Raw genomic sequence first — 13078 nt, 5'->3', positions numbered from 1 at the left:
GAGAACAATTACTCCTTGGATGTGAACCACAGGGAGAGACAACAGAGGAGTCCCAGGACCCTACCAAGAGGACCTGTGAAGGTGAGAGAAAGGAGGATAGAAAAGAGAGGACCAGACCCAGACCAAATCCAGGGAGGCTCAGAGGTAAGTGAAAGGGTAAGGGGTGCTCCTCTCCCCCACCTGGGTGTCTCTGGCCAGCAGTGGGACAGAGAGCTCTCATCCTCCAGGGGAGTGGCACAAGGGACCAGAAAGCTGACATGCTTGCATTTGGACACCTCCCCCTTCGTACCTCCTCCATTCGTGGCATCCCAGAAAGTAACTGTGGCTCAAGCGGGCTTATAGCCACACCCCCCAACCCTGAGCAACTGCGAAAGTGCTCTACACTGAGAGGCCTGTCTCTCGGTGACAGGGAGGAGTTCCCAGCCGAACCCACCTCGGAGAGCAGAGCCGCTGGCAGTACTGTGTAGTATTGCCTGCTGACGGCTTGGACAGGTGGGCAGGGCCTGGTGCGCCCCAGACTCGAGAGCAGTGCAGGGAGACCACAGCCTCTCTCTGTACCATAGCGCCGCTAGAGTGCTCTGTGCTGCCCAGCAGGTGGGACAGCCACAGTCTGCCATCTTCCTGCCTACAGGCGTTTGGCAGGATCACTCACTGGCGGCCCAGACAGGCAAGTAGAACCTGGTGCCTCCAGGTGGCAAGAGCAGGAGGGGAGCCATAGAGGAGAGGTCGAGGTTCCAGGCTTGGGTCGTGAGAGAGCCCTAATGACCATATACAATGGGAGGGTGTGGAGGGGCACAGAGGAGCCGGGGTCTGTGAGCACACCCTATCCCCCTAACTCCCACTGGAGAACTATCATATTGTAGAAGGCTGTGGCACTCAGACTGAATTAGCTTAGCCCCTGGCTTCCATGGCAACCAAATGCCTCTGGAAGGCAGGCTAAACAGGAGCAGTGGCCCCTCCTACCACTCACTATAATAGGGAGCCCGGCTAGATCCAAGAGACTCATGAGCAGCCACTTCTCCCTCAGTGGGAGCATGCCCCTGGTGGAGAACTCTGCAGACAGAGTGGCCTACTTCCCTCACCTTCGGATCTAGTGGTGGACCAGAGATGCGCAACTGGAGATTCCCACTACTGGCCAGCATCACATGGAGACTCATGCCAGCGGGTGAGACACACAAACTGTGGAGTAGCTCCAGAGCTGCTCTTAGGTGGAGAGGGAATGCTAGTGGACTGATCAGAGGGGAAAGTGTTGTGGAGTTTCAGGGAGTAAATAAGGAAGGCGCATGCCCTACCCTGCAGAGAAACCAGGCCAGCGGTACTGACACAAAAACAGAGACATAGATAGATCTATGAATCAAAACAGAGAACCCAGATATGAAACCATCCTCATATTGCCATGTGATCTTTGACAAAGGAGAAAAAACATACACTGGGGTAAAAAATCCCTATTCAATAAATGGTGCTGGGAAAATTGGATAGCCACATGCAGAAGACTGAATGAAACAGGATCCGCACCTCTCACCACTCACAAAAATTAATTCACGATGGATAACAGACTTAAACCTAAGGCATGAAACTGTAAGAATTCTAGAAGAAAATGTTAGAAAAACTCTTCTAGGTATCGGCCTAGGGAAATAATTTATGGAGTAGAACCCAAAAGCAATCACAGCAACAATAAAAATAAATAAATGGGACCTGATCAAATTAAAAAGTTTCTGCACAGCGAAGGACACAATCAATACAGCAAATAGACAATCTACAGAATGGGAGAAAATTCTGGCATGCTATACATCTGATAAAGTGCTAATAACGAGAATCTACAAAGAACTCAAGGAAATCAGCAAGGAAAAAATCAAACAACACCTTTAAAAAGTGGGCAAAAGACATAAACAGAAGCTTTTCAAAAGAAGATAGACCAAAGGCCAATAAACGTATGAAAAAATGCTCAACATCTCTAATCATCAGGGAAATGCAAATCAAAACCACAATGAGATAGCGCCAACTCCAGTAAGAATGGTTTTTATCAAAAACTCCCCAAACAACAGATGCTGGCGAGGATGTGAAGAGAAAGAAACACCTATACACTGTTGGTGAGACTGCAAACTAGTACAGCCTCTAAGGAAAGCAGTATGGAGATAACTCAAAGAATTAAAAGTACACCTACCATTTGATCCAGCAGTCCTAGTACTAGGTATATACCCAAAGGGAAAAAAGACATTTTTGTTAAAAAAACAACAACAAAAACAAACAAACAAAAAAAAACACTTGCACTCGAATATTTATAGCAGCACAATTCACAATTCCAAAGATGTGGAAACAACCCAAGTGCCCGAGTGGGTTAATAAAATGTGGTATATGTACACCATGGAGTACTACTCGGCCATAAAAAAGGAGATCTGGTATCTTTGGTAAAAACATGGATGGAACTGCAGACTATTCTTCTAAGTCAAGCACCACAAGAATGGAAAAACAAACACCATATGTACTCAATACTAAATTGGAACGAATCGATCAACACTTATGTGCACATATGGATGTAAAACTCAATGGAAATCAAGTAGGTGGGAGGGGAAAGAAGGGGATGGATAAATTAACACCTGATGGGTACAATGCACACTACCTGGGTGAAGGGCACACTTACAGCTTTGACTCAAATTGTACAAAAGCAAATTATGTAACCAAAACGTGTGTACCCCCATAATACTCTGAAATAAGAAAAAAAAAAGAGAGAGAGAGAGAGAGAGGGAGCACCAAAGTGGCAGAAAGTAACCAAAGTGACTACAGCAAGATCTTAAAATCTAGTAAAAACTAGTAAGTTCTGGGGTAGTCAACAGTTCCCTATCCAACAAAACTGGAAACTAGTCTATAATTAAGTAGAGGAAGATAATAGTAAAGCAAAAATAAGCACCTACCCATTAACAGCTAACTAAAGGTAGTTCACTAACCTAGCACTCATTAGAAATATGCATAAGGCAAAGGGAAGGCAAATGGGTACCCTTATAGGGGAACAAAAACTAGGTTTTTCTGAGAACACAACTTTATCAAAAACAGTTTAATCCTGATAAGTCAATGTTGTTTCTTTTTACAAGTACTAATAAATATTTTATTGAAAAATCAGCATGTAGTACTAGTGAAGGATCATGGAAGCATAAAAGTAAAATATTTAGTTTTGGCTCTTCACTGGCTTTGTGAACTGTGCCAAATCACTTCTCTCCTAACCTAATTTTTATTCAAATGCTCAGTGGGATAATAATAATAACATACATGACTAATCTTTTAAAAGAAATCAAATGAAATAATATATGATAAAGTGCCTTTGAAACTGAAACCACCCTTTATAAAATTATTAAAGGGTCACAAGGTGGGAACTGTGGTAGGGGAAATTTAAATATAACCAGACATTGTCGCCTAGCTTGCTTTCCTATAATTGCTTACTACTCAGGAGTCATATAGGTGCTGGTCATAAAAGATTCTTAGCTTTCATCATCGCTCCCATAGAAAACATCAGCCTTGTTAAACCTAATGCTAGTTTTTGAGATATCTTCCAAGCCCTGCATTGTGATGGCACAGCTGACCCACCCAGTGGCCTATACCAAGGAACTGACTCAAGTGGTCTTGTGACTCCCAACCAAGAACTCACTCAGCAAAGGAGACAATTTCTACACCCTTCTGGTTCCACCCTGAACTCAGCCAGTTAGCAGACACAATTGCCTAGGCTTTTGCCTGCCAAACTATCTTCAAAAAGCCCTTTCTCCCAAATTCTCTGGGAGAAGGATTTGAGAACGTCTTCCTTTCTCCTTGCTTGGCACCTGCAATATTAAACTCTTTTCTCCTCTGTATCCCCTGCTGTCTCAGTGTAATGGCTTCCTTGAGCACCGTGCAATGAACCTCATATGGATGTAATGAAACCACAAAAACCAACTACAAAAATCTGACATTTACAAACATTAATTGGAGAGAAATCAGAAACTAAATGTATTTATCATCACACAGGAACCAAGGGTGGGAACTATAAAATCCCCTGAAAGCAAGAGCCAAGGTCTTTACATCTCCCATATCACTTATTTCATCACAAACTTATGAAAAAATACCTTTTGAGGACATGGCTAAAATTCTGAATGGTGACTTCATTAGTGACAGATTTTACATTTAGAATATAAGCTTAAAGCATCTGTCACACTAGGCAATCCATGATGATTGTCAAAAAAATAACTCATGTAGCTGCATATCTAAAGAAAATAATTGTAAGGCAGGTCTGCGAAGATACACATTTCTCCCTGTCCTGGACTAACACATGACACCAGGATTAATAATTGGTACAAACGATAAAAATATTTCAAAAGAATTCCCAATTTAATAACCAGTCTCTGAAATTAAAACTGAATAAACATCTTGAATTTGGGCAATTTTATGCATATCTTCTAGAACTTTCTTTCCTTTTTGTTTTTGAAACAAGGTCTTGCTCTGTCACCCAGACTGGAGCGTAATGGCACAATCATGGCTCCCAGCAGCCTCAGATTCCTAGGCTCAAGTGGTCCTCCTAAGTAGGATCACTTGGGAGGATAAATAAATAAATATTTTAAAAATAATTATCAAAATAAATAATGCTGGCCGGGCGCGGTGGCTCACGCCTGTAATCCTAGCACTCTGGGAGGCCGAGGCGGGTGGATCGCTCAAGGTCAGGAGTTTGAGACCAGCCTGAGCAAGAGCGAGACCCCGTCTCTACTAAAAATAGAAAAAAATTATATGGACAACTAAAAAAATATATATAGAAAAATTAGCCGGGCATAGTGGCGCATGCCTGTAGTCCCAGCTACTCGGGAGGCTGAGGCAGGAGGATCGCTTGAGCCCAGGAGTTTGAGGTTGCTGTGAGCTAGGCTGACGCCATGGCACTCACTCTAGCCTGGGCAACAAAGTGAGACTCTGTCTCAAAAAAAAAAAATAAATAAATAAATAATGCTATTTATATTGAATTTAAATTAGCAAAATAATGCTATTTGTATAAAGTATAAGATAAAAAAATTTCAAAGGGAAATATAGATGATGCTATCAAAGACATTTTTAATCAGTAAAAAAATAATATCTATGTGTTCAGATTTTTATAATGATTTGAATACCAAGGGGTATTTATCGCTTTATCCATTAAAAAAAGATTATTTGAAACATAAGGCAAAAAATAATTAGCAAAGGATAAAACCATTAGATATTACAAAACGTGATAAATAAATACAATTATTTTATGTTGTTATTAAAATACAGTGACACATCAATATAAAGTAAATAGAACAAACTAGTTGAAAATGCTAGGTCCTTACATGTCCCTTTTGCTTTCTCTGGTAACCTCTGTTCTACTGTGGTACTCTTTATTTATAGCATAGTTGGTAACAAGTTAAAAAACAGTTCCAGGCCAGGCATGGTGGCTCACACCTATAATCCCAGCACTTTGGGAGGCCTAGGCGGGAGGGTCACTTGAGCCTAGGAGTTCAAGGTTGCAGTGATCTATGATTGTGCCACTACACTCCAGTCTGGGGGAAAGAGCAAGACCCTGTCTCAAAAGCAAAAAAAGAAAAAGAAAGTTAGTTCCACAAGATATGACACAAGATTGCCCAAATTCAAGAAATTTATTCAACAAACTCAGAGTTAGCGTCAACTAGTTACTAGGTACTGTGCAAGCCTAACAAACATATTAATATTATATTCCACTAATCACTAATTCTTAAGACATCAGCAAAGGATAGCAAACATTCAATGCAAACAAAATATATTTTGAGATTTAATGAAGAAACACATTTTACTGTGAAATAAAACAGTAAGTGGTATTGATATATTTAAAGAAACAAAAACAAAATTAAAGAAAAATGACTCAGAAAAAAATCAACTTTTTGAAGATAATTACAGACCGAATTTTCTTCCTCCTCTTCCAATTCTCGCTGCTGTTCTTCATGTCTTTTAGCTTTGATCTCCATAGCTTCTGTAATCAGGTCTCTTAATATTGATACGGGTTTTGCATTCTTGATAAAAGCATGCTGGAAAAGTAAAATTCAATTGTATACATTCAAAGGATTTTTCGGGATTATAGCTAACAAATATGAAAACATGTAAACATTAACCTCACAGGCTTCAATGATTGTTTCCTCATCTAGAATTAAATGTATTCGTTAAGGAAAGAATATTTCAGCTGCTTTAGAAATAAAGATTTTGCTTCTGGATGTACTTGTTTTTTAAAAAATATAAAGCACACACACAAAAATGCAACCCTGTTAATAAAACTACATTATCCTTAAAGATATAATTGTCCAAAGGAAGTGTACACTAAGTAGTAAAAAAGATAATAAATTTTAAGAAACAGGCTGGTGATTACATTACATATAAAAATAAACATGTTGGTACTGATTTACAGAATTTAATTAATCTTAAGCTGATAGCCAAAATCAGTGGTAAAAAGGAGGACACCTATACTGTTACTTCTTTTACATGTTTTCTACTTTATTGTGTCATGAATAATTTAATCTTTTTCAATGAAGGCAGAAAAACATTTTTCAGTAAATAAATACTGCATTTCTATACTATATATAAAATAACTTGTTGCTTCTTTTTTAATATCATTATGATCTAGCTAAAATAGCTGAGTTCTCTACAATGCTGATAAGCAGAAGGGAAATTATCAGAATAGATCTGGGTTTTTAACTGCTTTATTACTGAGAGAGATAAGCATGAGAGAAAGTAGAGGGAGAGGTCCTGAGTATAATTTGGGAGAGATAACCTTATCTGGGGGAAGCTATCCAGCTTCAAAATACAATTTTCATAATTATATACCAGTAGATAGTGTCAGGTAAAAGCCACCTGAATTATTTCAATAAACGTAAATAGAATACAAAAATATCCTTAAAGACAAAAAACATTTAGTATTAAGGAAGAAATTATAGACATTGAGACGAGGCTTTAAAATAGTAAATATACCATTTAGAAAAACTGAGTGAGATTTTTGCCAAATACGGAAATACTAAGACTGATTGTAAAGAACCAATAAATTCTTTTGTAATAGATTAATCACCATATCTGTGGTGAGACTAATTAACATACTGTAGTGGAAACTCCTGGTCATATACCAAAACAAAGTTTTGGCTGGACCTACAGCTGCCCAGATATTAATAGATCCTACATTTCTCAACTTGCCTTTTAGCTGGTTGTGACTATGTGAGGAAGTTCTCATCAGTGGAACCTAAGTGAAAGTGTTGTGTTCTACTTTCTAGTCTGGGCTGTAAAGCATTGACTAACTATTCTATGATCTCTTCACTTTGTGCTAAGCTGGAAAATAGAGGTACTTGCAATGCAACTTCAAACAATTATAAAGACAAAGATGGTGCCCTAGAGGATGGTGGAGCAACAAGAAGGAAGGAATCCCTGTCCTTCTCTGAAATTTTTTGACAAACACTAGTAGAAAGATTACACACACACACACACACACACTCCTGAAGATATGTTCTTTGAGAAATAAAAGACAAACACGTATTTTAAAAAGTATAATATGACAGAGAAGTTATACTGATGGTTTAGTGTACAGCCTATATGATTAAGAGATACAAAAATAGGAGAAGGGGTAAGGTAATCACAGATGCCTCATACAGAAGAAACAGATCATTCATTTTAGGAAGGAGAAACAGTATGAACAATATAAACAAAGACACAAAAATAGGGGATGTATGCTAGAACACAGTAAAAACATCTGCCTAGCCAAAGTAGAAACACCATTTAGAGAAATGGTGTTCTGAGTTTCGATACAGACAACGGTAAGGCAAGAAGGGTAAATGCTTAGGGTGAGAAGCCTCGATTTTGTCTGAGAGCCATTTTAAATTACATAAGAGAATAACGTAAGGAAATAATGTCTTTGATAGAATAATCTTGAGTAGAGTTTACAAATGAAATAGAGTGGGAAAAAACTGTAATAATACAGGTATGAATTAATAAGAACAAGAATTCAAAAAAAACAGTTGCCAAAAATAGACAGGAAACAGTAACTCTGAGGGAAGAATAAGAAGGATTTAGTGACTGATTTTACATTAACAGAAATGCAAGAAAACCAACAACTTGGAACCAGTAGAGTTACATTTCTTTATATAGAAATTTCAAATTGTATTATGCTTTGTCTTCTCAGGGAAAATTATAAGCCACCCCTCCAAGATACAGTTATTTTTAAGAAATGCCAAAGTACATATCTGATTCATGTAGTCTACTGCAACCTTGCTTTTATGCAATTCATTGTGAATCAACTACAGTGTTATGCTACCATTAGTCTGGAGAGCTTAATGCTCTTAATCTCCAAAACTTGGTATTTCATTTGTACTCATGCTTTCTCTACATAACTATTATAGACATGATTTTGACCAAGAAAGAGGAACTGGCCAATAAAGTTAAAAGGGCACCCGAAGTACAAGACCGTATTATTTGACCACTCTTTATAGGAAGAAGAGAAGTCTTATCAGACACAGTGCCAGATTTTTATTAATAAGTACAGATGGTCATGACTTATAATCGGGTTATATCCTGATAAACCCATAAGTTTAAAATAACGTAAGTTGAAAATGCATTAAAATACACCTAACCTACCGAACGTCAAAGCTTAGGCTATCCTACTTTAAACATGCTCAGAACACTTTCATTAGCCTAGACACAGATGGGTGTTTTGTAGAAGACATGATAGGATGCAAAAACACGTAACACAATATCCAAAAAATGCTGGCAAACAGTATACTGTAGAGGATGGTTTATTGACCCTCATGATCACAGGGCTGACTGGGAGCTGTGGCTCCCTGCCACTGCCCAGCATCACAAGAGTATCATACCGCAAGTCACTTGCCTGAGAAAAGATCAAAATTCAAACTTTGAAGGATAGTTTCTACTGAATGTATATCACTTTTGCACCATTGTAAAAAATCCTAAGTTGAACAATTATAAATCAAGGACCACATGTATATTTTTAAAAGCTTTTTAAAAAAAGTAGTAGGTGGTAAAAATTAAAACTGCAAACAACATAAAGAATAATGCAGACAAAACAAGATGGCAAAAGTAAAACATGACAGTTGTGATAAAAATGATATTAGCATATAATTATATACCAATGTAAATAAAGGATTAAATTTCCACTTATTAAATATAATTTTAGTTGAGTACTAAAAGACAAAGGTTTGCTTAGTTAATAAGTTTTAACTACATGCTTTCTACATGAAATATATAAAATAAACTGAACTTATGTTTCTACATAAGGCATACTTAAAAGAATGGGTTAAAAGTTAAAGACAGGCAATGAAATATTTAAACATAAGAAGATATGAATAACATGATCAAAAAAACAAAAGTGAAAGGAGAAAGCAGTAAATGAGGAGTCATTTAATACTGATAAAAGATATAACATAAAAAATACATAGTTATAAACTTGATATATTAACATAGCATTGTATGTAATGAAAACTATAGAGACATAAGAAGAGGTCAATATAAAGACATGGGAGGTTTTAATATTCCTTTTTTAGCCACTGAGAAATAATATAGGCAAAAGATAAATGAAGATAAAAGTCATCTGAACAACATGATTAACAGAAATATCAACCTTTATACCCAATAAACAGAAACCACATCTTTTTGTTGAATGCTTTAAAAAGGATCTGATACCAGCATAAGAATAGAAAGAACAACGAAAGAGAATAAAATGTCCAGAAACAGAATATAATATATACAAAGGAAACTGGCATATTATGAAGATAGCATTTTCAATCAGTGAGGAAAAAACAACCCAAACTGGTGCTGAGATAACTGCCTGCCTTTGGGGTGTTGGAAAGGTTAACCTAGATCCTTACCACAGAAACACCAAAATAAATTCCAGATGGATTAAGGTATTAAATGTTTAAAAGAAAAAATGGAAATAGAAAAGAACTAGAGGGTAATATAGGAGAATATTTATATATACAATCCAATGTAATAAAATGAAAGAAAAAAAGGACAATTTGAATACACACAACTTAAAAATGTATGAATGGCATAAAACACAAACTAAAAAATACATTTATAACATTTATGTCAGACAAGATGGTGATTATATGAAGGGTTTTTTATAAAAAACTGTTAGAGCTTTAAAACACTGTTGGAGGAGAGTCAAAGGCAGCCTAGTGGAGGGTCAGTATTACAGCAAGAAAAAGATGAACATACCAAATTCTAAAAGGCAATAAAATTTCACTATTTCTAAATGTATCTAAAGAAAAATTAAACTAAAAAAGGGTGAGGATTCTTAATCCACTTAAAATAATAAAAAGAAACTACCCTAATAAATTGATCACATCATTGACCATGTATTTCAAAAATTAAGGCTGCTTGAAAAGTTTATGCTTTTAAAATTTGAAATATTTCCTCTTAAATTTTGTTCCTGTTCTGAATTATCAATTTCTGAACTGACAAAGTTCAAATTAATTATTTATACAAAAAGCTTCAGAAAATATGAGAATTTAAAGTGAACTAAAGAAGGGATTTCTGCTTCTGGACAACCGTATTTTCCCCTATACGTCTCCATTAAAGTATAGCTAAAACCCTGGACATTATATATAAAACAAGCATAGTAAGATTCTGAAAGGTAGAAAGAAGGCAACGGGCTGGCTAGAGGCAGTGGGACCAGAGGAAAGACATAGCTGTGAGTTCCATAAGTTTTCCTTTTACCTGATTTACCCCAAATTGGGTATTAGAGAAGCCAGCAACTCAGAAACAGCAATGGGCATAAACTAAAAAAACCTGCTCTCTCAAGCAAAACGACCAGGAAATAGACAGCCTAACAAGACAGAAAACTTTAGATAGTAACCATTCTACTCCAGCCAAACACTACAGAAAAAACCATGGCTCACCTCCACCAGCAAAGGTTAAGTGGGGAACTTAGACTTTCAGGTCTGACCCTCCACTAGGCTGACTCTGACCCCACTCCAATAGGGAAGTGGTGGGGTTCCTTAATGGAGTGGGCTTCCTTATTGGAGCAGGATCAGGGGCAGCCTAGTAAAGGGTCAGACCATTCACCATTGCCCAGTTATCACGAGGCCACCCCCATAGTACCAGCAGAGGCCACTGGGGGATCCTAAACTCTTACCCACATCCAGTGGTAACAAGAGTCTTCCCCCATGCTGCATGTCAAAGGAGATCAAGTGAGGAACCTGAACTTCTACTCCTAGCTAACACAAAAAAGATGGCACTCCTCTATCCCCATGGAGCAGTGAGAGAGGACACCTGCTATAACATAAGATTTAAATAAGATCCAGAGTCCCATAACATAATATCGAAAATGTCCAGGTTTCAGCTGAAAAATCACCCTTCATATCAAGAATCAGAAAAATCCCAACTTAAATGGGAAAAAGACAATGAACAGATGGTAACAACAGATGACAGGAATGTCAGAATTATCTGATAAGGATTTTAAAGCAGCCATCATAAAAAAATGCTGCAATGAGCAGTTATAAACATGTTTATAAACAAATAAAAAATTAGAATTTCTCAGTAAAGAAATACAAGACATAAAAAAGAAACAAAAATTTTAGAACTGAAACATACAACCAAAATAAAAACTTGATGTACACGCTCAATAGCAAAATGGGGACAACAGAAAGAATCAGTGAATTATGGGACCTGTGGAACTAAACAAAAGATCTAATATTTGTGTGACTGGAGTCCAAGAAGAGAAAGAAGGTGAGGCTAAAAAAGATAAGCCCAAAGAAACCACACCAAGACATATCATAATTAAACTTCTGAAAACTAAAGAGAAAGAAAAAAATCTTGAAAAGTGCAATGGGCAAAACAATTCAAATAACAGATTTGTCTTCATAAACCATGGAGGCCAGAAGGAAGTCGTATGACATTTTTCAAGTGCTGCAAGAAAAATAACTGTCAACCCAGGATACTATAAACAATGAAAATATCCTTCATGAATGAAGTGAAAATCAAGACATTCTCAGATGAAGGGAAAACTAAGAGAATTTGTTATCATATACCTACCCTAAAAGAATGGCTAAAGAAATTATCTAAACAGAAAGGAAATAATAAAAGAACGAACTTTGGAACATTGAGGAAAAAGCAACCAAGAGCAAAAATACAGTAAGTACAGTAGATATCCTTCTCTTGATTTTCCTCAATTATGTTTTAAGGTTACAGTAAATATTATAATACTGATGTGGGTAGAGGAATTATTTAAGACAATGTTAATACAAGTATTTAAGACAATTATATTACAAAAGGTGGGACAAAAAGGGAGGTAAAGTTTCTACACTTCCCTTGAATACACACCACAGAAGTTCACAAAGTGACCCATGAACACCACCTGTTCCAGCCAAGCCCAGGGATTGATTCAAATAATGGCAGATCTCAGTCAACCTAAAAGTCGCATAGGAGGCTAGCCTGGGCCAGGAACTGACTTTTGGGTTTTAGGCTGCCCACCAGCAAGTATAAGGATGATCTGCAGATCAGAAAGTCTAGTGCTACTAAATTAAAAATGAACTCTGTCTTTTAACAGCTCTGGGAGTTCAAATTCCTCATCTTTTAAAAACTTCTAAGATTTCAACATAATAATCTCAAAGGATCCTTCCAGTCTATGATTTTTCTAAAATTGCAAAATTATCTATCTGTGTCATAGAATACCAACCACTATTTTAAAAATCCACCATGAATTTCTTTTTAAAAATTATTTGTTTATTGGGCTCTAGAAATCAACATGGTATAATCTGTGCATGTGAGCTATAGATATCTGTCTACTAAAACTTGATAATAAGATTGTCCACTGATTGTCCACTGAGAGTTAAACTGTGATTTAAATAATAGATAAGACATATGCAAAACCCCTTAAAGAGACAGAATGGTTTCTAGGCTTCCAGCAAAATAAAATTCTAATGAAACTAAACATAATCAATTATCCTACCTAAAAAAAAATATTTAAGTCAGAAGTTTATGATAAATAAACACACATTAAGTTCAATACATATGTATTAAGCACTGGATACTAGGGGGTGCAAAAGTAGTCCCCATTGAACTACCCTTTTTTTATATGAAATATTTCAAA

The 13078-nt window shown here is 36.8% G+C and overlaps 1 protein-coding gene across 2 annotated transcripts in view; it reads right to left on the bottom strand.

Moving 5' to 3' along the window:
- Window positions 1-13078, bottom strand: part of STK3 (serine/threonine kinase 3) — a 283071-nt gene that overhangs the window by 114032 nt on the left and 155961 nt on the right. For both annotated transcript variants that reach the window (XM_069466183.1, XM_069466185.1), the window contains one exon: window positions 5901-6026. In XM_069466183.1, coding sequence (XP_069322284.1) covers window positions 5901-6026 — 126 coding nt within the window. The remainder of the gene's footprint in view (window positions 1-5900; window positions 6027-13078) is intronic.

This window comes from Eulemur rufifrons, chromosome 3, assembly GCF_041146395.1.
Source record: "Eulemur rufifrons isolate Redbay chromosome 3, OSU_ERuf_1, whole genome shotgun sequence".
In the NCBI taxonomy this organism is placed as follows: Eukaryota; Metazoa; Chordata; class Mammalia; order Primates; family Lemuridae; genus Eulemur; species Eulemur rufifrons.
Note: the sequence above shows the minus strand (reverse complement) of the source record. Positions and strands in the feature narration are given on the sequence as shown.